This window comes from Arvicola amphibius, chromosome 13 (assembly GCF_903992535.2).
Source record: "Arvicola amphibius chromosome 13, mArvAmp1.2, whole genome shotgun sequence".
In the NCBI taxonomy this organism is placed as follows: domain Eukaryota; kingdom Metazoa; phylum Chordata; class Mammalia; order Rodentia; family Cricetidae; genus Arvicola; species Arvicola amphibius.
In genome coordinates, this window is record NC_052059.1 from 48,628,400 (window position 1) to 48,654,105 (window position 25,706).

At 42.9% G+C, this 25,706-nt stretch overlaps 1 protein-coding gene across 2 annotated transcripts in view; it reads left to right on the forward strand.

Annotated features, from left to right (window-relative positions):
* Positions 1–25,706, forward strand: part of Elp3 (elongator acetyltransferase complex subunit 3) — a 66,855-nt gene that overhangs the window by 1,636 nt on the left and 39,513 nt on the right. For both annotated transcript variants that reach the window (XM_038309974.1, XM_038309973.1), the window contains exons 2-7: positions 2,944–3,043; positions 9,953–10,091; positions 12,756–12,826; positions 13,475–13,538; positions 15,660–15,728; positions 18,037–18,191. In XM_038309974.1, coding sequence (XP_038165902.1) covers positions 2,944–3,043; positions 9,953–10,091; positions 12,756–12,826; positions 13,475–13,538; positions 15,660–15,728; positions 18,037–18,191 — 598 coding nt within the window. The remainder of the gene's footprint in view (positions 1–2,943; positions 3,044–9,952; positions 10,092–12,755; positions 12,827–13,474; positions 13,539–15,659; positions 15,729–18,036; positions 18,192–25,706) is intronic.

Consider the following 25,706-nt stretch of genomic DNA (forward strand, 5'->3'; position numbering starts at 1 on the left):
TATATACGCAAAGGTGGTATTGCTGGGTCTTGAGGAAGGTTGTTTCCTCATTTTAGTTCTTATGTTGAAGTCACCTCTTAAATTCATTTACTTGCTGTCATTCCCTCTACCATTTTTGCTTTCGTGTACATTTATTTTTATCGACTCTTGCATCCGTCTTCTGAGATTTGTCCGTCGGGTTGGGTCTGCTGCCTGTCAGGTTAAAGGTTTTCTTTGCGTCTTGTAGGTTTTATTTTGTTGTTGTCGTTTTGTATGCGTAGAGATGTGTGGTGTTTGCACATGTGTATGTGGGAGCGCACGCCAGAGGAGGAGTTCTTATGTTCTGTCCTGTCACAAAGATCTGTCACTAAACTTGGAGTTACGCTGGCAACCAGCAAGCCTGCCATAGTCCCGTGTCATGTCCTTTCTGGTTCTCTCTTTCACACATTCTAGGTTTATAGGTGTTAATGTCGGTATGCCTAGCTTTTAACATGGGTGCTGGGATTCGAACTCAGGTCTTCACAGATGTGGATTTTTTAATGTACTGTTCAAAAGCCTTTTGTTTAGAATCCAAATTGATTGTATCTTTTCCCCCCTTATTGTTTATATTGATAACCTCACTTCCTTTAAAAACTATTTTTATTTCTTAAGTTAGAGCATTGAGAATGTATAATTCTCTTCTGTTAACACCTTTTATGCCTTTGCATAGTGACCAGTGTTCTGTTTGTTTATTGAACCTTGTTCAGGCAGCCTGTGTTCAAGTTAGACGTCCTTTCGCCAGAATAGGTAGTTCTGATGTCTAGCGCTGTTCCATCCTCTTGGTTTCCCGGAAGCTTTACACATCTTTGTTTTACCAGTCCAGCCTTGTTGGGGAATATTATTTTAAGGTGTGTTGCTTTTGTTTATGCTGCATTTGTTTAACTCTGTGAAACTGATTCTTTGCCTCTCTAAAACACCCAAAGGTCCTAGTAAAGAGCTGAACGGCCAATAGTGAGGCAGGAACACAGATAGGCGGGGCTGGCAGACAAAGTATAAATAGAAGGAGAAAAGGGGAGGAGGACATCAGGGGCCAGTTACCCAGCCACGGAGTAAGAGTAAAAGGAAGATATATAGAAGAAAAAAAGGAAATATCCCAGATGGTAGATGGGATAATTTAATTAAGAAAAGCTGACAAGAAACAAGCCAAGCTAAAGCCAGCCAATCATAACTAAGAATAAGCCTCCGTGTGTGATTTATTTGGGAGCTGAGTGGTAGGCCCCACAGAAAGCCAAAAGAGTAAAACTTCGCACTACACAGCTTCCTGCCCTCTCAGTGACATCAGATGGGGGTATGCAAATGTGACCGTGTAAGCTGACAGGATGCTATGTCCTCTGTGCTCACCCCACACCCCAAGTCCAACTCTGGTACCTGGCCTCTGGGGCACCTTTGTAGAACTGAGAAGTGCTGGGGAAGTATTTACTCTTCAACTGCACATGGACTTTCTCTTTTTTTTTTTTTTTTTTTTTTTTTCTGTGTTAGCTTTGCCTCATTAAGTCAGTGTGGTACACAGTGCACGCTATGGTGAAAAGACGGGGACCTGACTCAATATGTTCGATCCATTTTTTAACATCTGTAAAATGGGATAGCAATACCAGCTTTACAGTGTGATAGTGAGTTTCAGATGGGACTGGAGGAAAGGTCTCAGTAAATTCCATGGCCTCCTTAGCCACATTTATAGGATGACTTCTTTGTTACATCAGCAGGCAGAAGGCATGTTTGTTGCCATCACCCAAGCTAAGACATCACAGCATTATTGTCAGCTGGTAAAAGATAGCCTCCGCTGACCCTTAGGAAAAAGAGCTGAGATTATCCTGGCTTGGCTGAGCCATTTGTGACAGTCTGGCTGTAAGATGATAGGACATGCAGCAGCCTCTCCTGTTTCTGTGGTTGAAAGGGGGCTGCCGAGACAGGGCCATGAAAGTCTACAGATGGTGTCTTAGAAATGCAGCTAGATCCTTCGATAGGCCAGACAAGGTAGTCCATGCAGTATAATCTCAGCACTGAAGCAGAAAAATCATAGGTTCAAGGCCTGCTCGGACCAATAGCAAATTCAAGTCAGCCTGAACTGTATAATGAGAAGACAGTCAAAGGCCCTTCGGTACATCTTTGTGGAATGGGCAGGTGGTCCTGTCCTGTCTCCTGAGTCTGTTCCTAGGTTGAGTTAGTGCATTCTGGGACAGGCAAGTTCCTGCTCTGTTTCCCTCACTCTGTCTGAGATTGAGTTAGTACATCTCAGTGTTCTCTGTGTGCTTACGGTGTTCATCATTGCCACCCTGCAGTGAAGGACTGGGCATTTAGTTACTTTGGCCCCTTCCTGCACTGATAGGTTCTTTTCTGTTCATGATTGTTCCTGCAGTTGTCTTTCCTCTTTCCTGTATCTGTCTGCAATATCCTCTCAGTCCTGGGTTTCTAAAGGGAGCTTTTCCCATAAAATGTTGGTTTGGTTTTTTTGTTGTTATTGTTGTTTTGGTTTTTTTTTTTTTGGTTTGTTTGGTTTTGAGAGGGGCATTAATTGAAAATACAAAAGATGTTCGGATTGTGAACCATACAGATTTAGTGTCTCCTCTTGACACTATGACTCCTAGTCATAGTGACTCCTCTTGAGCTATGTGTTTGGAATGTTTGAAATTATTTTAGAATTAGATGCCCCTGAGCTGTTCTTGAGATGATTTTGGAAGGAAAATTACTAAGTAAGATTGTTAAATCTTTACTGAGGGCTGGCAAGATGGCTCTGTGGTAAGGGCACTTTCCACCAAGCCAAAAACCCATGCAGTAGAAGGAAAGAACCAACTCCTGTCCTCCGTACTTAAAATTGCATGCGCATGCCCACGTGTATGCATGTGTTACATATGTACATACATACAAATAGATAAATAAATGTAAAAAATGTTGATGAGACTTTTGCTGCTGTTAAAATCTTTACAGGCGATCTCAGCCCTGCTGAGCTGATGCTGTTGACTATAGGAGATGTTATCAAGCAGCTGATTGAGGCCCACGAACTTGGGAGAGACATCGATCTCAATAAGTAAGTGCAGCTATAAGTGGGCAATCTTGCAGTTTTGTTCTTAAGTAACAGGCTGTCTGTCTAACTGTCTGATATGGCCTCACTTTGAAGCCCAAGATCTCCTCAAACTCAAGCCATCCCTCTTGCCTTTACCTTCCAAGTACTGGAATTACCAGGATGCCCCGCTAGGCCGAGCAGGAGAGTTCTGTTAACTGATCCTGCGCTACCTGTTTTCTATGTAGTCATTAAGTATCGCAGGTTTCTGCCATTTCCTGTCGTGTCCATCACAATGAGTAGGCTGTGTCCAAGCCTTCTAATCTAATTGCTTCCATTTTTATTGGGCACTCCCAGTATCTCAGGCCCTGGGACAAGGGCACTGCAGGTAATGGCTGAGTTAATCCTCTCAGGAACTTGATGACGGTGTCTTAGTTTGAGTTACTATTGCTGGGATGAAACACCATTACCAAAGCAGCTTGGGGAGGAAAGGGTTTATTTGGCTCACACTTCTAGGTACCATCTGTCACTGAGAGAAATCAGGGCAGAAACTCAAACAGGGCAGGAACCCGGAGGCAGGAACTGATGTAGAGGCCATGGTGGAATGCTGCTTACTGGTTTGCTCCCCGTGGCTTGCTCCACCTTTCTTATAGATCCCAGGCCATCAGCCCAGGGGTGGTACCACCCACAATAGGCTGGACCCTCCCCCATCAGGAAATGCCTGACAGGCTTGTCTGTAGCTCAAACTTCTAGAAGCATCTCTCTCTCTCTCTCTCTCTCTCTCTCTCTCTCTCTCTCTCTCTCTCTGATGGGGAAGTTCAGCCAATCACATTCTTTTAGGGTGTGTCCCCCTGAGGCCAAGAAAAACAGATAAAAGATCCAGGTGCAGGTGCTCTTGCCTTGGTCTCTTTTGTTCCCTGTGCTCCTGGATCGCTGGAACCCTGGTTTTGAAAGTCCCTTTCTTCTGTTTATTAAAGCTGAATCTATTATATTAAACTGGTCTGGTTATTACCGATCAACCACCCCCATCCCCCCCTCTCTAATTATAAACTAATTGGCCCATTAGCTCAAGCTTCTTATTAACTCTTATAACTTATATTAGCCCATTATTCTTGTCCATGTTAGCCACGTGGTTCAGTACCTTTTTCAGCGAGGCAGTCACATCTTGCTTGTTTTGTGTCTGGATCACAACTGCAGACTGCAGAATCCTTTTTCCCAGAATTCTTCTGTTTTCATTGTCCCACCTCTACTTCCTCCTGGCTACCGGCCAATCAGCATTTTATTAAACAAGTACAAGAAACAAATATTTACAGGGTAAAACCATTGTTCCACAGCAATCCCCCCCCCCCTTTTTATTAAAGAACAAGAACTCTTAATCTAATATCCTTTGTTTAGCTTTTCTCTGGACCATTATCCATAACAACTTGTAACCAACATTCTAAACAAAGGAAAATATCCATAGTCCATTTTTGGGGAATGTGGGATTAGTTTTCCAGGCTACTTCCTCCTGGTTGGGGGTGCTGATAATCTTATGGTGACCTAAAGAAAATTTAGAATTATGATCAAGTCCTGACTGGAATATCCTGTGAGGCTTGATCATCTCAGCCAGTAGTCTGGGGTGTTGAACTCAGACATCTGGGCCATCCACTCCTGTCGGAGGTTTGTCAGGGGGTTGTCCTTGATCAAATCTTATTTTTCTTAACACGAAATAAATTTACAGCCTCTCATTTCCTGTGGAAACAAAAGCAAAACCTCTTCTCCAAAGTAACATATCTTTTGACATCAATTTTGGAGTCAAGGCATTTACAAAATACCTATCTTGAATTAATTCAGCAACATTTATAAACAAATATCTTTTAGCGGCTGTTGCTCCTTCCTCAGCATTCAAACAATTCAAAGAGAACATAATAACATACAGTATCCAGATTCTCTGTGTGTTTTCCATCTTTATGTGGCTTTATTTTAAACTCTATTTCTTTTATTTTTAATTTTTGGCTTTTTGAGACAGGGTTTCACTGTGTATCTTTGTCCCAGAACTCACTCTGTAAACCAGGTTGTCCTTGAACTCACAGAGATCCGCCTGCCTCTGCCTACCAAGTGTTGGGTTTAAAGGTATGCACCACCCAACCCAGCTACTCTTTATTTTAAGGACTTTAACCTTTTTTCTTTTCTCTCCCAAGCCTACATTTGTTTTTAAACACACTGTAAACTGTTTAGAGGCTTTTTCTTCTGAAACTATCTTTACAGTATCTCTCTTTTTCTAACTACATGAGTCTTTAGTTTGCTAAATGATATGGCTAGGATTAAAGCCATGGCTTTGATGGTTGGATCCAGCCCATTCCTTAGCTTTATGAGTTTTCAACCTCATGGTGGAGGTACCAGCCGGAGCTATGTTTATTACCACAACTTTATGGTGTTTCAAGGTCCCTGCCACCACCAAAAAGCTTGCAGTCAGTCATCAACACCATTCAAGTGTTTTGTGGCAGGACCTCTTAAAAGAGCTGCAAGGTTTTGCAGCTAAAACTGAGTCAGGAAGCCTCTCTTAAATGAGAGTGCTTGCCTGAAGCAAGCAGAGCCCACCCAGGAAAATGCTATTAATAAGCCGTGCTTAACTCTATTCTTTTCAGTCTAGATTTACTTCCCAGGCTCTCTCAGGCTTTATGTGAAGGCAGCTGTCCTTGTGGGCGCCATTCTGTTGACTGATGTTTCTGTCCCACCAGGTCCCACAGCTGTTTAGCCCCAAATTATCACACAGAGGTCTACATTAGTTATAAACTGATTGGCCCATTAGCTCAAGCTTTTTTATATAATTTTTTTATATTTATTTATTTATTATGTATACAGTACTCTGTCTGTGTGCATGCTTGCATGCCAGAAGAGGGCATCAGACCCCATTACAGATGGTTGTGAGCCACCATGTAGTTGCTGGGAATTGAACTCAGGACCTTTGGAAGAGCAGGCAATAGCTCTTAACCTCTGAGCCATCTCTCCAGCCCTCAAGCTTCTTATTAACTCTTATAACTTATATTAGCCCATTACTCTTGTCCATGTTAGCCACGTGGCTGGTACCTTTTTCGGCATGGCAGTCACATCTTGCTTGTCAGCTTGACACATAAAGCACAACACTTTTCTGTAAACGGAGATTGCCTACACTTTTCAGTTAGAACCTTTTCTTTCTCATTTATACCTCAGATGGCACATTAATACTAATATCACACTATAAAACATAAATTACTTTAAAGTTCCACCATCTTTACAATTAAAGCAGATTAAAAGTTCAGTCTCCTTAAAAATCTAAAATCCCTTTTAAAAGTTCAAGTATTTCAACTATGGGCTCCTGTAGAAATCAAAATTAAGTTAAATACTTTTTTATTTTAAGAGGGAAGAACCAAGGCACAGTCACAATCTGAATAATGTAAATAATTCAGTGTCCAATGTCTGGGATTCACTCATGACCTTCTGGGCTCCTCCAGGGTACTTGGTCCCCTTCTCTAGTTCCGCCCTCTGCAGCACACACAGCTCGCCTTCTTGGCTCCAGCTGGCTCCACTCCACGGCTTCTGCTGTTCTTGGTACTGGGATCTCCAAAATGTTGAGGTCTTCTACTACAACTGGGCTGCACTTTTACCAGTAGCCTTTCCTGGGCTCTCTTTGTGGTGCCAAGCCTCAGCTTTTTCATGGCCACTTCAATCCTGGGGGTTCCACTACTATGCTGGGTATCCCTTCACCAGCGACCTCTCATAGTGCCAAGCCTCAGTTGCTTTCCGTGATTCTTTCATGGCTTCAAAACCAGCCGGGCGGTGGTGGTGCACGCCTTTAATCCCAGCACTCGGGAGGCAGAGGCAGGCGGATCTCTGTGAGTTCGAGGCCAGCCTGGTCTACAAGAGCTAGTTCCAGGACAGGCTCTAAAAAAGCTACAGAGAAACCCTATCTCGAAAAACCAAAAAAAAAGAAAAGAAAACAAAACAAAACCTGTACTGCTTGGGATACACATGACCAGGTTTGGCTGCCAGCACAAAGTACAACCTTGGCCACCTTGGAACACAGTTTGTATGTGCTAACTCTGGGGAAACACTTCCCACTAGACTTTACTTCAGTGATGCTGGTCTCTTCTTAATCACAGCTGATTCTTCAGCCCCAGCCAACCAGCATTCATTGTTCCAACAAAACAAAGGCTTAATTTAGTGATTCTGGTCTCTTGTTAATCGTAGCTAAGTTTTCTGCTAGACACCACATATTTGTCACACAAATGGCCAGGTAGAGAGTCTTGGCTTCCTTCTGAAACTTTACAAGCCAGGCCTCCATCTTCTGCATTGCTCTCAGTGTGCTTAACTTCTAATCTCCTACAGAACAGCCCACCAAGGCTCTTAACTTCTCAGTGGCTTTTCAAGGCCAAAGTTCCAAGTCCTTCCACAATCCTACCAAAACAACATGGTCAGGTCTGTCACAGCAACACCCCACTTCCTGCTACTAATTTCTTAGTTTGGGTTACTTTGGCTATGATGAAATACCATGGCCAAAAGCAGCCTTTGGAGGAAAGGGTTTCTTTCATTTTTTTCAACTCTCGGGTCAGGACAGGAACTCAAGGCAGGAACTGATAGAGTGGCCAAAGAAGGTGCTGCTTACTGGCTTGCTCCCCATGGTGTGTTCAGCCTGCTTTATTATTGAACCCAGGATCATCAGCCCAGAGGCAGCATCACCCTTAATGAGCTGGAGGAAAAACTATAGAATACTTTCATAGCCAAAAGAGGACAATTATGACTCATTTATTCCTTTAGCAGATGCTTTCTAAGCATGGTGGAAGAGGTTAGGAACAGCCATCTTAAACACTAATTAAGAAATTACCCCACCAAAGCTACAGAGAAACCTTGTCTCAAAAACCAAAAAAAAAGAAAAAAGGAAAATACCTTACAGGATTGCCTACTGCCCAATCTTATTGGAGGCATTTTCTCAACTGGGGTTCTCTCTTCTCAGATGACTCTAACCTATGTCAAATTGGCATAAAATTAACCACACAGGGGCCAGCAAGATGGTCTAGTAGGTGAAAGTATAGGGGATGGAGGAAACCAACTCCCAAAAGCTGTCCTCTGACCTCTACACTGCCGCAGTGACACATGAACACAGGCACGCACATACGAATGGAAAAAACAAACTTGGCTGGGTGGTGGTGGCACGCTCCTTTAATCCCAGCACTCGGGAGGCAAAGGCACATGGATCTTTGATCTTTGTGAGTTCAAGGCCAGCCTGGACTACAAGAGCTAGTTCCAGGACAGGCTCCAAAGCTACAGAGAAACCCTGTCTCAAAAAAACCAAAAAAAATTTAAAAAAAAAGAAGAAGAAGAAGAAAAAAAAACAAACTTAAAAAGCATATCAAAGCAGTATGGGCTAGGTGCAGGTGTCATCCTCACCTGACATGGGTGATCTGAGAAGTAGAGGCGTTAAGTCATCCAGGGGGAGTAGTCTTTGACAAAGTGGCGATTTGGAACCTCCAAAGCCCATTTGTTCCTTTGCACCATCATCTCACATCCCATTTTCTTCTCTGCTTAGAAGCACCACTGCTGGGAGCATTCTGTCTGGTGCCCTTATCTACTCCCAGCCATCTCTACCACACATTCATGTTCACCTTGGTCTTTGGTACACCCTCGATTGAGTGGTCCTTCATCTCTGCTCCTTATTTTCCTTGCTGCATTTGCTCTTTATATATGTTCACAGAGAAAGGGTTCTCCCTACTATGTCATGTAATAACCACATCCATGACCTCTTGTAGACCAGTTCTCCGTTTCTTAAGGTAGCTGTACCCAACCTTTTCCTTTGAACACTGTGCTTAGAAAGCATTTGCTAAAGGAATAAGTGAGTCGTAATTGTCCTCTTGTGACTCTGAAAGCATTCTAGTCTAAAGCTTTTCCTACAGTGTCTTAGAGTAACATACCTCTATCTACTGCCTGAGACCTGAGCGCTTCTCTGGTCTGTATTCCCTAATTTCCCCAGCGCATGTTAAAAGTCCTTCCTGTGTTCAGAAAGCAGCCCTTGCCTGGCAGGGGAGGGAGGGCTTAGCCACACACATCACAAGAAAAGACTGTGGCTTACACCTGACATACCACATATGTGGGTAGTGCCTGTGCGTGCTAGCTATTCAGTTAGCTGAAAACATTGTGAGCAGCCCGCAGGTTTTGTCTAGGTGGGTCAATTAGAAGACAATGCCACCTAGGATTTGGCTAATGGGCACAAAGAAAAGCAAAGCTGGTCAAATTGTAGAGAAGATAAAGGGATAAGCTGGATACACCACACATCTGTAATCTCAGCATTCGGGGCAAAGGGAGAATTTTGAGTCCAAAGCAAACCTGGGTATAGCAAGACAAATGGAAGAGGGGTTTAGGAATTAAAGTAATTATTTGAACAAAAGATACTCTTGGGGTTATAGATAGGGTCATAGGTAGGAGGAGACAGAATTTTTTTGTTTTGATTTTTAATAGGTAAGGTAGATTCTAGAATTTATATTCTGATTTGATTTGTTGTTGCTTTTATATATTATATTTTATCCAAGAAAGTAGTTCTTGATTGGGGTGATTTCTTTCTGGGGACACATGGCAATGTCTAGGCAGCCTTCTACACACAGTCCCAAATGTCACTAGTGAGGCTGAAGAGGTAGTTAGGTCAGAGTAGTTCTTTAGGGTGGAAAGGTTTGGAAAGAGACCTTCACTGTGCCGTTATCCTTGGCCCACAGTCCTACTTTACTTACTAGTGTTTAGGGTTAAAGGAAAGCAGGGTGCTTACTAACAGATTTTGACCTTTGTTTCCTTAGTGTGTGTAGGTTGTTAAGCCGCTCTTGCTCCCGTGAAAGGTAGAGCAGTGCCAGATGTTATGTGTACACATCATTCTGTTAGTAACTTGTGCCTCAAATGCTGTGATCTTGATAACTCTAAATGCTTGGGTTTCAGAGTGAAAACCAAGACAGCTTCCAAGTATGGCCTTTCATCCCAGCCCCGCCTGGTGGACATCATCGCTGCGGTCCCTCCTCACTATCGAAAGGCCTTGATTCCCAAGTTAAGGGCCAAACCCATCAGGACTGCCAGTGGGGTGAGTGGCTGAGCTGGAGAACTGGCGGTGGCAATGGCGAGGTGGGGTGGGGAGCTCTGAGTGAAGGGGGGTGCAGTGATGCTGAAAGGGAAAGGAAGCCAGCTAGTGTGCTTAAAGGAGTATAGTTTTCGTAGTGTCTTTAAAGATTAAGGCTCGGTCACTTAACACTATAACAAGTGTTGCTGACCCTCTTATTGCTGATAGCTTCCAGTTGGTACGTCTAAAAGGCATATCATGGTGGAGGGAAGGGTTTTCTTTTCTTTTGTTTTGCTTTTTAATTTATTTTTTTTATATGTGTATTGATGTTTTGACTGCATGTATGTGTGAGGGTGTCAGATCCCTTGGAGATGGGGTTACAGTCAGCTGTGAGCTGTCATGTGGGTGCTGGGACTTGAACCCAGGTCCTCTGGAAGGGCAGCCAGTGCTATGAACCACTGAGCCATCTCTCCAGCCCCAGCAGGGTAGTTTTATATGTGATGATTATAGAGTAAATCTCCAATAGGGAGTGCTGTGGGTGTCTAGAGATACGGGTCCCCACAGCAAAAGGAAGAAGTAGAGCCCCAGCAGAAAGCATGGTGCTTTCCTGACCTGTGAGTATGCTTGTATGATGGGGGAGGGGTCGGGCTCAGAGTGTTGGGAACATAAAAGGAATAAGAAAGAGATCACAGAGGTGGGAGGGGCATGAAGGACATGGTATATGTAGGCAGGGAGTGCCACAGACTCAAGAGTTCACTTGACTGATGATTTTCTTTTTAAGACAGTCTCACTGTAGAGACCACACTGACCTTTGAACTCATACTGAGTTCATCTGAGACAACTAGGGACCTTGTTTAGGATTAGCTTGTAAACAGTCACGTACATCTGGCAGAGAAACCAGATAACAAGAAACCATTTCAGGTGCCTGTATAGGGTCCTGATGTGAGTAGGACAAGTTTCTAGAAAGTTAGTCCAGATGCGGCCTGCATAGCAGTTCAGAAACGTAAGGCTGTGTTGGGCACTCTTGACCTGATCTCTGTAAATCATTATGGGCTGAATTGAGATAGAGGCTCTAGGATCAAAAGGCTGAGTGTGAGAGACCAGGGAAAATGGGCAGGGTCAGGATTAGGATTCATTGGAAAGGGGTTCCAGAGTTTAAGTCCATGTTCCTCATATGACCCAGTGTGTTTGGTGTGCTGTCTGGATCAGGACATGATATTTCTAGTGCCTGTGTTGGCTACTTTAGTGACTTGATCTTCTGTATTCTGATATTTGTGGACAGTTGAACCCCACAATTTTTACATGCAATATGCTTTCAAATCTGATGCACATACGTTACTAACAAGTACTTGTACACACACAAAAACTTAAAAAACAAAAATGAAAGCCGGGGAGTTTAGCTTGTGTGCGTTGCTGTCTTCTTCTCACCACCTGCTATTTCAATAACATCTCAGTTTAGAATGCTGCTGCACCTGGTTGCCATGGCTCCTCAGAACATACCTGTCTTGTCTTTCCTTGATTTCATTATCTTCACAGTGAAGACTGTCGGCTGGTCATTTTCTAGCACGTTTTTCTGTTTGCTTTAACTAATGCTTCTGTGTAATTAGAGCCAGGTCATGCCTTTTTGGTAATCTGCACACATGTGTCTGCTTACATAAGCACATTTCCATCTGTTTCGGGGTGTCCTGATCTGTCAACAACTGTATTTGGAGAACAATGCTCCAGTTTCTTCAGCCCTGGGCTTCATTCTGGTTCTGTTACACGCACAGCTTCCTCTCTGTCTGTAAGAAATCCTGCTCTTGTTAGCCTTAGTGTGACTCTATCTGGTCAGCTACTTCCTGTGTTAATATCTTAATAGCCTTAATATCTTTTGTTTTATTTTGTTTTTTTATTGTTGTTGTTTTTTGAGACAGGGCTTCCCTGTGTAGCTGTCCTGGAACTAGCTCTTGTAGACCAGGCTGGCCTCAAACTCACAGGGATTCACCTGCCTCTGCCTCCCGAGTGCTGGGATTAAAGGCGTGTGCCACCACAGTCTGGCCTAGCCTTAAAATCTTTGCTACCAGCCTTTTCTCAAGCAGGCTTTTTCCCCCACCCATCCTGGACTCTGTCAGGTACTCTGAGATTTTACACATAGACTCTGGATCAGTCTGGTCCCTAACTTCCTGTTTTCTGCTATAGATTGAAATCTAGAGTATCCATGAAATTTGAATAATAATGATTAGGTTTTTTTTATATAGTGACCTTTGTCGATATTTTAGCAAAATACCTAGAGAGAGAATAAGACTTAGCCAAATCTTAAAAATTAATTTCCAGGACTGAGTTTACAGCTCAGTGAAGGAGTAGTGCTCAAAGACTCTGGATACAGTCTCCAGCACCGCAAATTAATAATAACAGTTCCTTATTCTGTATTTACCATAGAGCCAATTATAAAACTCATATATGCAATTCATATAAACATTTAAATATTATCAGTATAAAAGAATTCAGCTTTAGGGTGTAGCGCCATCCATATTTTGAGAGAGATACCCAGATTTCTCTTCAGGTTGCATCGATCTTTCCCCTCTTCATATCTTGAAGACCCTAATGTGCAGCTCCAGTTACATTCCTTTCCTTCGCTCTTAAGGTAACCACTTTTAGAATTGTGTTAATTTTTCAGGGATAGCTTTTTAATTAATCTTTCTTTTATAGATCGCTGTGGTGGCTGTGATGTGCAAACCTCACAGATGCCCACACATCAATTTTACAGGGAATATATGTGTGTAAGTATGATTTTGACAAGTTGGTGTGTGTGTGTTAAACTAGTAAGTAGATTTTCTAACGCCCTGGCCAGTACAGGCTGGTGATATTAAGATGTTGCTGCGTAGACTCGTAGCTTTGGTAAGGTATTTCAGCACTTTGAAAGTGGAGCAGCCACTGCTGCAGTGCTGAAATACTCATAGGTTATGAGCTTGGGATAATGGACACCTATGACTAACTAGCTCCCTGGATTCCAGCATCAAATTCAAAATGAATTTGGACCAGAAAAACATCAAAGTTTTTAAATTATCCCTATAAATAGCTGTTAGATTTCTGTAGGTAAGGTATTGGGAAGAATTCATGGGTACAAATGCATGGCTTGAGTAGGAAGATTAAATGGGAGGGAAATTTTCCTGAATATGGGTCCCAGGAAAGCACAGAATCATCCAAACTGGACAGCTGGGCTCCCGCATTAAGATGTAAAGATCTTTGCCTGCAGTGTTCTGGACATGAATGTCATCGTGTTCCTTCACTTACTGTCTTGTTTGCTTGTTGGTAAACAGTGCTGTGAGAGTGGACTGCTGCTTGAAGTGATGGCAGAGCCGCTTTGATAGCAGGATTTTCTGTTGGACTGAGTGTTTCACCTGCCCTCCCCTTTCTGTTGTGTCTAGATACTGCCCTGGAGGACCTGACTCGGATTTTGAGTACTCAACCCAGTCTTACACAGGCTACGAGGTAAAGACTTACTCCTGACCAAGTGCTGTGATCCAGAGTGTGGCGGGACAAGTGCCAACATTCTTAGAAGTTTGGGCTTTTTTCCTGATTAGAAAGCTTTTTGACAGATATTTGCGCTGTATATTTTTGGCAGATATTTGACCATATGTGTGCCAAGCCACCGGAGCAGTGCTAACATGAACATTTCTTACTATTATTTCCGACCCTTTCAGCAGTATTTGGAAGCAAGATACTGTGATTATCTCAGGTTTTTTTGTTTTTTGTTTTTTCGAGACAGGGTTTCCCTGTAGTTTCTAGAGCCTGTCCTGGAGCTAGCTCTTGTAGACCAGGCTGGCCTCGAACTCAGAGATCCGCCTGCCTCCCGAGTGCTGGGATTAAAGGCATGCGCCACCACCACCCGGCTCTGCTTGTGTTTCTTGAGCTTTCTTTTTGGCCCTTTTCCTTTTGCTTGCTTGCATAGTCCTATTCGAGTTGGTTTGTTTGTTTTTGTTGTATTTTAGTCTATTATTGTTCTTACATGCCTGTTTGTTTCCTAAGGAGAGAGAGAATGGTTTAGGTTTGGATGAGAGAGGTGATGTGAGGAGGTTCTGGGAAGAGTTAGGAGAGAGAAAACTATAATTTGGAATATATTGTATAAAATCTATTTTCAATAATAGAAAAAATATGAAAACTAAGTTAACAAAAAAAAAAACATTGTCCAAGCCTGAATTGGCAATGGTAAAGAGAAAAAGAAAAGAATGCCATTCTGTCCTCAAGACTTTGTTTCTTACATTTAATTATGTTAGCAAACACTCTATCCTTTTAAGGGTGGTTGAAAAAAAGAATAAACGCATATTTGTTTTTAAGAAAAAAACAAACTAAATACATCTGTTAAAAGACAAAAGACGAGCATCTGCTTTTCAAAGCAGAAGCACACACTACAGTGTTGGAGGCCGAAAGAGACAGCTGGCCATCCTTCTCAGTGCACCACCACCGCCCGGCTATGATTATCTCAGTTTTATGGTGAAGAATTTGGGGCATAGAATATATACATATGTGTGTGTTGTGTTTTTTTTTTTTTTTTTTTTTTTTTAGACATTTCTCTTTATAACTCAGATTGACCTCAACCTTTTAATAGTATTGCTATCTCAACTTCCTAACCACAAGGACTTTGGGAATTAGATAATCGATCAGAGCGCTTGTCCCTGGAGGAAACTGATTCTTCCTCTCTCAGCACCATCGATTGCCTATAGCTCATTATCTAGTGGTAGGGCCTTAGGAAATCCCCCATCCATGTTGGCATGTCAGCTGGTGATGTCATTGTGTGAGTCTTGTTCAGACAGTCATTTGTTGGGATCTTGTAAGTGTATTTATCCTGTCACATCTTTATTTATTTATTTTGGTTTTTCGAGACAGGGTTTCTCTGTAGCTTTGGAGCCTGTCCTGGAACTAGCTCTTGTAGACCAGGCTGGTCTCGAACTCACAGAGATCCGCCTGCCTCTGCCTCCCGAGTGCTGGGATTAAAGGCGTGCGCCACCACCGCCCGGCTTCCCTGTCACATCTTAAAGACACGACCCCGAGCGTTCGGTGTAGAGGTTGTATCAGCTGGAGCTGGCCACCCTGCTATCACTTACTTTCTGTATTCTGACCAGTTGTGGGTCTCTATGACAGTTTCCACCTGCTGCTGTTCCAAAAGGAAGCTCATCGTCCTTTTATGCTAGGAAACTGCTTCATCACGGTAGATGTTCCAGTGTGATGGTGGCATCAAGACCATTTGCTGAACCATTAGAGACCTTGTGTAACAGTAAAGGCCTTGTTCAAAGAGCATTTTGCTACATGACTCTCTTGAGTGTGTATGCCCATCGGTGTGTGTGCACCTACGCTTTGGATGTCATCACATTTCCACAGAAGGTGACTGAAAACCAAGAAGATGCCCTGCTGTTGAGGTACCCTCAACAGTGTGGTAGGGACTAGCCTGATGTTCTGAACCTTTCCAAAACTGAGAAAGGAAGGTGGGATATGAGGCATTGCTTTAGTGTTTAAAACCCTTGAGTAGTTTAATTTTAATACAACCCTTCACTCCTTCAGTATTTTTTTAATTTGTTATGACTGTAATATGATATTTTTTCCTTATTTACTTAGCCAACTTCCATGCGAGCTATTCGTGCTAGATATGACCCTTATCTGCAGACAAGACATCGGATTGAGCAGGTAAAGAAACTTTTAAATTGGTTTTTGTGCTTCCAAAGTTGCTGTGCCGTTGCTTGATTTGGAGTCGTTGTAAAGAAGAGTGTGATTTTACACTCATCTGGAGAGACTTTCTGTGCCGCGTGTGGTTAGATTTGCACTCCTTAGAGACTCCTGTCTCCTTGAAGGCTTTTATATTCTTGTACTCCTTTCAGTTTGAAGGAAGCCACTTATGAAAGTATGTAGAAATTCTTTAACAGTCAACAAGGGGTTGATCGTCAGCGTCCAGAGCCAGGTGAAGAAGTGTGACAGGCTTGCTCAGTGAGAGCAGGCAGTATACAGCAAAGTGGTGTGGGCGGCTGTTTGGGTTTTGTGGACTTGTTGGCTGTGGTAGTGTAGACTCTGTCAGAACTCCCCAGTTGGGCCTTTTAAAGGGGGTGGATTTTATTGCATATAATTTATACATTAACATAATGGGTTAAAAGCTAGTACTATGTTGGTGATCCTGAACTTCTCAAGGAGTCTAAACATAGTTGACAAGTGTTAAAATGTAGGCACCATCTGTAGTTATAGGAATTTACATGGCAAGATAAATAGAAGGTCTAAAATAGAGCGTATAGCACACACGTTGCTTCTGGATGTGGGTGTCTGTTGTTGAACACCACCCAGTTCTAGTGATCACTTTGCTGTCACCCAAGCATGTGTAGGGCAGGAGTGTTTGCTGTAAGAGGACCCTACCCGGGGAGCCCACGAGGCTTGGGAAAACACGTTCTGAACTGACTTTGACCTCGTTTTTGTATTCAAATATGGTATGTAACTCATTTAAGATAATATTAGTCAGGATCAATGGAACAGAACTTATAGAATGAAATGATTTACAAACCACGGGCCAGCTAATCCAGCAATAGCTGCCTATGAACAGATGGCCCAGGAATCAGTAGTTCAGTCAATGAAGCAGGATGTCTCAGCTGACCTTCAGTATATGGGGAACCCCAAAGAAGTGGGCTCTGAAGCTAATGAAGGGATGTCTTGGTAGCGAGAGCAAGAATAAGCAGGCAGAAAGAGAGAACTTCCTTCTCCCTGTCCTTTAGGCTTCCAGCAGAAGGTGTGGCACAGATCTTCCCACCTCAAAAGATCTGGATTAGAAGGGGGTTTTCTACTTCAGATGATATAATTAAGAAAAAATCCCACACAGGTGTACCCAGTCATTTGGGTTTTCATTAATTCCAGATGTAGTCAAGTTGACAACCAAGAATAGCCATCACAAGATGGAAAACTGTCTTAACAGAGTATGAAATGGTATACTTACTAAAAATGTCTTAACTGAGTATGAAATGGTATACTTACTAAAAATGTTTTAATGGAGTATGAAAAGGTATACTTACTAAAAATGTTTGAAGATCCTAGGTTTAGACATTATGATAATCACACAGAGTAACAATTCTTTTCTAATTGTATGTGTAGTAGAATCATCTGGGGAACAGTGACAGGGACAGTGGGGGGTCTCCACCTCTGGAGGTGAGTGTGGAGTTTGGCTTGGAGTCTTAGCAGGAGCTTTGTAGATGCTAGCAGGACAGTTTTCTGTTAGTCATGTAATGTTGATGGGGAGACACACGCTCATTCAGACGCACAGACAGTAACAGCAGATGCTATTTGGTACTTGCAGAAACAACTATTTTTGAAAGGTTCCAAGGAGATAGTCATTACATGTTATATTCTAGTTCATAATTTGACATTTTGATCCAGTTTCCTTATACCTAACATACAACGAGAAATTTTAAAACTTTTAAAACTTCAAATCCAGGCTTATTGTAGCTGACCCAGTGGACAGTTGTGCCCTTCTGCCCTGAAGCAGGGAAGATGCGATATTTCATTGTGAGGCTTTGGTTTTTCCAGTAGCATCCTGAGGGCCTGTGCCACAGCCATCTTTAGATTGCATCTCGAAGTCTCACTCTAATTAGTACTCATCTTTCTCCCTGTGCACTAAGTCCAGGTTGTGCATCACCCGCCACTGTGTGTTTCTACTGTGAAGTCAGACATAAAATACATGACCAGTAAATTTTTGCAGTATTTGATACTACATTATGTTGATTTTTTTATTTATTGTATTCTGTTATATCTTAAAACTCTTCCTGTTGTTAAGTTCCTATTTAACTGTCAGCATTGAGGTCTGGCTTCTGCTTCAGTTTTAATTCTCTCTCCCATCTTTTTTAAATGCACTGAATGAGCAACATTGTTTTATTGTAAACTGTGCTGGTGCGACTATAAGATGAAATTGGAGATCCTGCAGCTTCTCTAGTGTGATGCTCTGATGAGTGTGTGTTTCTTCCAGCTAAAGCAGCTTGGTCACTCCGTGGACAAGGTGGAGTTCATCGTGATGGGTGGAACGTTCATGGCCCTTCCAGAAGAATACAGAGATTATTTTATCCGAAATTTGCATGATGCTTTATCAGGCCACACTTCAAACAATGTTTATGAGGCAATCAAGTAAGAAGCCCTGTTTTCTCACTCTGAATGATTGTCTGTTCATCCTCCTAGCAGCTGCCTTTGGAGATTTGAGTTTTTTCTGTGTATATATTCTGAATTTCTTGTACTCTTTCTTTCTTTGTGTATGCCTGTGTATGGGAAAGAATTATTTTCATGGAGCCACACCTCCTAATTGTTCTAATGAGTTCCACTTCCTGGTGACCAAGCATTCAAATATATGAGCCCTTGGGACCTTTCTTATTCAAACCACCACATGTCTATGCAGTTACAGGCACTGGGCACAGCGTGGTGAACAAGACAGACCTGTGTGTCCTTGTGGTGCTTTCCTTTTATATCTGTGTCTTACAGAGTAAAGGGTATGATGGGATGGGTCGTGGGCCAGGGTCCTGCTGTAGCACGGCGCGTCTGAGACCTTCCTTAGGGCAGAAGGACACTGAGAAGGGAGAGCTCTTCCCACAGGCCACTGGGTTATACTCCAGTGAGCAAGGGAATGTCCTCAGGTGACATTGAAAGACTCAACGTGGGCCAAATTATGTATTTCAAGGAGCTGAGGTTTGTATGAAATACAGAAGTATGTTGTTTCAAGCCAACACATCTTTGTTAACAGGCAAGGTCATTGAACTGTCTTCTGACTGACAGGTTAGAGGGTTACCATGGGAATGTGAGAAGCCTCTAAGCTTCCTTCTCACCTTGGTTCACCAAGGGTGGTGGCAGTGATGATGGAGAAGAGACTGATTGGAGGCATCAAAAGCCAAGCCTTCGTTGGATGGCTTGAGTAGTTGGATGGAAATGACATATGCTAAGGTGGAAAAGCCATAGGAAAGCTCAGGTTTGATGGCGGAAATTAAGAAGTTTACTTTTGGTTTGTTATCTTTGAAATGCCCATGATGTATGTAGAGATGTCCTATAGGATCCAGAAAAGGAAGTCTTGGCTGCAGGTACACGGTGGAGATTTTCAGTCATGGGTGATGTTCACAGCCTCGTGGAGGAATGGTTTCGTCTAGTAGAAGAGTTTTGCATCTCCAAGGTGTGCTAAGACAAAAAGCAATGCTCAGAACAGTTTGTGCTGTGCGGTCCCATCCTGGATGTGTCTACCCAGGCCTATCTGTGTGGTCGTCACAGGCCAAGATCATCACTGGGGAAGAAAGCTGAGGGTGAAGGAGGCTTACATTTGTTGTGTGTACCATGTCCATTGAACCGTTGTGATTCACTTCACAGTAAGCCTTTGAGTGTGGTGTTCGGATTTCTCTGCTTTACATTGGAGGAATCCAGAGCCCAGAGATGTAAAGAAGCTTACCCAGGCTTAACACAGGTAGTTGATGGCAGAATGGGAATAGAAACCCCAGGCTACCTTCAGAGCCTGAAGTTTGCTGTAATGTTAGAAACTGCTAGACGTAAAAGGGGTGTGTGTGTGTGTGTGTTGGCGTGCGCGCATACACCCGAATTTTAAAAAGAGTGGTTCTCTTTCCGACACCCCTAGCACCATCAGACTTTGGCTTCCCTTGCGAAAGGGAAGGAGACTCGTGTGGCTGATTACAAGGTGGGTGAAGCAGTGCTGCCTCGTAGGCTTTTGTGTGGTGATGAGTAGTATCAGGCCAGGATGGACATGAGGGGAGCCTTTTGACCTGAAATTAAAGCCTGAGTCCACATGTGAATGAACTTTGAGTGGTCATTCTGTGCATCAGAGATCAACAGTGATGACCTTGGCAGGGCTACCCCTGGAATGAGCTAACACCTTCATTTGTCCCTTCCTTCCCCTGTTGCTTTCCTCTGGGCTTGTGAAATTTAAATAAAGATGGTGTTTCATAAATTTAAATAGAAGTTAGGGATAGCTTGAGGGGTTGCATAAAAGATTGATCCTCTGGAAGACTGTGTGGTGAGCAAGTGCTTGTGTTTGACTGATAAATACTGGTAAACTGTGTCCCTGAATCTAGACTTCTGGGTATGTGACTTGTCCCACAGGGACCTTGGTAGCTAGATGGGATGGCATCTATTTTTACTGTTTGTTCAAAACGTTGGTCATTCGTGAATATGAGTCACGCTTAGTGAAACCCTCAGTCTGCAAACTTTAGAATAGAGGAGTGGTGATGTAACTCAGCTCACTCCTCTTCGTACTCAGGAGTCAAATGTGGTGAGTGTAGTTAAAGTGTGATGTTGGGGACTAGCCTCCATTAGTCCAAGATGGAGACATAGTGGCAGGAGCGACTCTGGGTTCCCAACTGAGCTCATTCGCTTCTAAAAACCCCAGCAGTGTTATCTTCAATACCATTGAATCTTACTTCTCACTTGACAATGAGCCTGATGTCCTCTGACTTCCTCCTCGCGTGTGCAAGCACGCACATGCACACAATACACACCTTCAACTTAAGAAACCTGTGTTGAGAAAAGGGCTCTATATGTACCTAAGCTTGGGAAGATTTATTTACTTTAAATACTTTTAAATTATTTCTTTTATTTCTTTTTAAAATGTATGGCGCTTGTGTGGAGGTCAGAAGACAGCTTTCAGTCCTCTGCTTCTGCTTTGCCGCTGCGGCGACTCCTTAGTCTGCTGCTGAGCCTTTCCTTCCAGGCTTCCAAGCCCTTGAGCTGCCACGTGACCCTTGTCTCTCATCTCACAGCAGAAAAACTGGGATTACAGATACACAAGCCATCCTGTCAGCCATATTTACAGTGTGTGTGCGCGTGTGCGTGTTTAGACATGTGAAGTTCAGCTATATCTGTGTTAAGGCATACCTCTCCTGTGAATTGGTTCTGAGTTTTCCCATGTGGGGTTTGAGCCCTGAGTACTTATGGAGCAGGCCGACCAAGCAAATGCGGAGCTTCTGGGGTGCAGCAGCTCTGACATTTTCATCAACTGAAATGTTGGCAATCTTACTACAGTTTGGTGCTAAATGTTTTGGTGCTCAGAGTATTTGGCCATAAGTCATCTATTTTTGTGATAAAAATTGGGTTTTATGTTATAATTCACTCGATTTGGATCACCATGTGTGTCCAAAAAGCCCACGAGGGAACAAAGCCTCTTTGGGGCTGCCTGGCCTGGGCCGACATAGGCTCGTTCTGTTCTTTACCTCAAGAGGGCGCTCTGCTTTTAGCTTTAAAAATGTTACTGACTTGAGCCTTCATTGCAGCAAATCTCATGAATGGCTCTTAGGAAGTAATAAAAGTGCAAGCCAGGAGCCATGAAGCCACCTCAGTGTGGCGCTCCAATATTCTGCAGCCCAGTGGGCTGGTGTCTTGACCCCTTCTGTCCCCACTCCCGTCTCTGTCCTTTGTGAGGCAATATGAAAAGTGCCTATTTGTGAGCTCTTGTTTGCTTTGTTGAGGTCGATTCTTCATACAACTCCCAATAATAGTGTTTAAGGGACATTTTGTGTCAGTTGAGGCAGTAGTTTCTGAACTGAACTAGAAACAAAACTGTTTTCAAATGTTAGCATCGTTGTGAATGAAAGAAGAGCCCAGGAAAACTGGTTTTGGTCTGAGGTATTCTTTGGGAAGTTGTTTCCCGGAGCAGCCCACCTCCCTTCATAGAGCTGGCTCAGTACTGAGCCACGGTAGACATTTCCTCATTGCACAGCCCAGCTACAGCACTGCTGTGAGTTTGCTCAGTAGGACAAGATGTGTCTCGGGATTTTTGGAGTCAGGGTTTCTCTGTAGATCAAACTGGCCTCGAGCTCATGGAGATCTGCCTGCCTTCGCCTCCCAAGTACTGGGATTAAAGGGGTGTGCGCGTCACTACCGCCCAGCTCAAGGGTTCATTTTAAACTTGGCCTTCAGTTCTGTGAGGTGGCAGGCAAGTCTTGAAGGTTAAGCATCCTGAGGGTCACACTAAAGACTCAAATGTCCCTCCTTGGTCTTCCTGTGTCTAACCTGGGTAGTTAAAGGTTTGCTTGTTTGTTTGTTTATTTGTCTATTTAACTGCAAAGATTAGGATTAGACTTCAAAAGAGCCCAAGAGTGTGAACCTGGTTATTGTTTGTGGCCAGTTGCTAGCCAGAAGTCTGAAACCTTTGCAGGCAGAAAGTAGAGGAACACAGGTCTGCTCAAGGACAGCGCAGGCCTGGCCCCTGGGAATGCTGTTGAATCCCGCTGGCCACTGGTAATCACTATCCCATCATCTGAGCCTCTTCATGTCTCCAGAGACTGACAATTAATTACTGAGTACTGTCATCTCATAAAACATCTTCACTTGGGAGAAAAGACCATAGTGCCTCTGAGTCACCGGTCACCAGAGTGCGAATGTTGCCAGATAGCTCAGAACAATCTTCTAAAGGAGTTTTATTCCTTTTTAATCAGCTCTGCCCAGGACCCGTTTTGCATTCAGTGTGCCTTGACTGTTTTCACAAGATGCAGTTTCAGAGGGTAGTTACCCACAAGAAGCCAGTGAGTCATACCTTCTCCTCGTGGATTTTTAAATTCATTTCCGTTCCTTCCCCTCTTCCCTCAGCAGTGGCTTTAAATCCTGCAACTGTGTCCTCGCGTATCTTGTGAAAGCTAGGGTGCAAGGAAACGCTGAGTACCCCAGAGAGCTCCGTGTTCTCACCTGGGCTGTCCTCCCAGATGCTCTGCCGCGTGTCATGTCAACTAGCATTCCGTGTGGTGGTTTGCCCTGGAAGTGAGTTTATACACAGCAGAATACACAGACTTAACTTACCTTGGTGTGCTTTGACAGACCTGTGTAGCAAAACACTGTTAAGATTCAGAACATTGCCAACTGTGGTGTCATCCTAGCAACCAAGAGGCAGAAGCAGGGGGTCTCAAATTTGAGGCCAGCCTGAACTACTTAACAAGACCCTGAGAAAATAGCTAAGTAGTGCAGAATATTTGTGTCACCAGAGTTACTTTATGCTCCTCCAGAAAATCCTCCCTCACCTTCACCTCCCAGAATCGGCAGTTCTTCTGGTGGTTTTGGTTTTTTTCCCACTTGCCTTAGGTGAATCATGCCCATGCCCATCACATAGTCTCCTGTGGAAGGCTTCTTTCACTGAACAGTGTTGTTAGGTGTGTCTGCAGTTGCTCACTTTTAGTGCCAAGCAGTATTCTGCTGGGTACACGGGCCACAGTGTGTGTATCTATCCTTCTGTCAGTGGACATGGGGCTGCTTGTAGTTGACAGCTTTACGAATAGAACTCTGTGACCAGTTTTGTTCAAGTTGTTTTATGGTTAAACGTATGTATTGCTCTTGGGTAGTAACGGAAATTGCTAGGTTTGTTAGTGTTTTATGAAAAACTGCCAGCCAGAAACAGTCGTGCAGTTTGTACTCCCACCTCTAATGGGTGAGCACTTGGTGGTTCTGCATCCACACCAGTACATGCTGTTGTCGGTCCTTTTAATTTTAGCCATTCTGGTGGGTGTGTAATGGCATCTATTTTGGTTTTAATTTGCATTTTCCTGATGACTAATGTCATTGAGCACTTGAGTGTACGCTTATGCTGTCTGATTATATTTCCTTTGTGAAGTGTTTAATCTTTTTCTCTTTTTTTCAGGGGGTGGTAGGAGAGTGTTACATGCCCTTGATTCAAGAACTTCGTCTGTACTTGACTTTATTCTATTGATGATCTCTTAGGGCAGAATTAATATGACTAATTTTTTCTTTCTTACCATTGCTTTCTGTATTGTTACTAAACCACGTGTTTTCAGAACACAAGGTTAGTCTCCTATGTTGTCATCTAGTTAAAATTTCCGTTTTCACATTTAGCTCTCTGATTCCCCTCTTGAATTAATTTTTATGTGCACTGTGAGGTGGTAGTCAAGGTTTCTTTTTTTCCAGTATGGAAAGTGAATTGTTTCAACGTAATTTTTTTAAGCTCCCCTTTCCCGTTTACATTTTGTCAGTCCTTTGTTAGAATCAAAGGACTCTACCTGTGGAGCACACAGTGCAGTGCCGCTGGCAGGTTCGGTCTTTTAGACCAGTACTGCACTGTTCTGATTACTGTACCGTCCTAGTGTGTCTTGAAGACAAATAGTATACCTCCTCCGACTTTGTAATTGATTTGCAAGACTGCTGTAGATAGGCTGAGCCCTTTATATGTCTTTGTAAAATTCAGAATCAGCTGGCAGTGACCAGTGTTCTTGCAAAGTGTGATAGAGTTAGGGTGTTTTCAAATGATAGGACACAGTCTCCAGGGAGAGAGCTGACAAGTTGTCAGTCATGAAATGGCCTGTTTCCTCGTTCATTTAGATTTCCTTTACTTCCCATTAGCAATCTTCAGTAAAGACATTTATTGCTTTTACTTTTTTATTTTCTTTCATTTTTATTTTATGTGTATGTCTGTTTACATGTATGTATGTATATGCATGTGTGTGCAGGTGCCCACAGAAGCCTGAAGAGTATGTCAGATCTTCTGAAACTGGAGTAAGGGGTGCTGGGAACTGAACTCAGGCCCTCTGCAAGAGTAGCACCTACTTTTAACTACTGAGTCACATTTCTAGCCCCTGGGTTGTTCCTTTTTTAGTGACTTAAGTAAGATATGGAAGCTTGACCATCCTTTTTCTATTGTAATATTAATATTGAAAGTAGGGTTTTTTTAGACTGCTCTTTTTCTTTCTTTCTTATTTTGAGATAGAATCTCACTTTGTAGAGCAGACTGGTCCCAAATTCAGAGATCCATCTTACCAGTTTCTAGGCATTTCTTTATGCACATACCATGCATTTTTATATTTTAAATTATTATTGTAATATATTTTAATTATTCATTGTAAATTTTTATGTAATAGCTTTTCTATTTCTTCTCCAATTCCAGGGATTATATGGAAATTGTTTGATTTTTATATTTCGGGACAGTGAGGTTTTGTTTGATACTTTACTGATTTCTGATTTGATTTCATTTTGTTCAGAGTGCCTATGCAGTTCAATTTCAGGTTTTTTTTTTTTATTGTCTTTTATTTAATTTGTGGAGACTTGTTTTATGACCCAGGTATGTGCTCCTTCTTAGTGAATCATGGCATATGTGTTGGCAAAGAAGTAAATTCTGCCATGTCTGGTGTTTGCACAGTCTAGTGTGTTAGCATTAGTGAGCTATACGACACTGCAACACCCAACATATCAGCTTAGACAGAAAAGCTCTGTTGTCCTTTCTCGTGCTTTTGGAGGTTCCAGGCTGTAGTTTTTGCACGCGATAGGAAGAATCCTGGTGGAGAAAGCTATGTGACACAGCCCTTCAAGGGCAGTCCTTAGTGACCAGACAACCTCCACTAGACTCTTTATTGGATGTTAGTTCTGTCAGACAGCCTCGTGTGCTTTCTGTCAGCCCTGGAGATCTTTCCGCTGGCTTACTTTCCACCCTTGTGTGCTGTTACAGAGCAACTGGGTTTCTTCTAGACAGAACCCAACAGTACTTGGGTCTTGTGGGAAGGGAGTAGGCAGAATTGCCATTTTGATAATGTGCGCCATTTAATTGCAGTGTTTGGTGGTATTAACATTTGGTATAATTAGTGATGATTAATGTATATTGGTTGGCTTTATGTCTACTGGTTTAGTCATTCCCCCCCACACACATATTTTAGTTTTCACTAACAG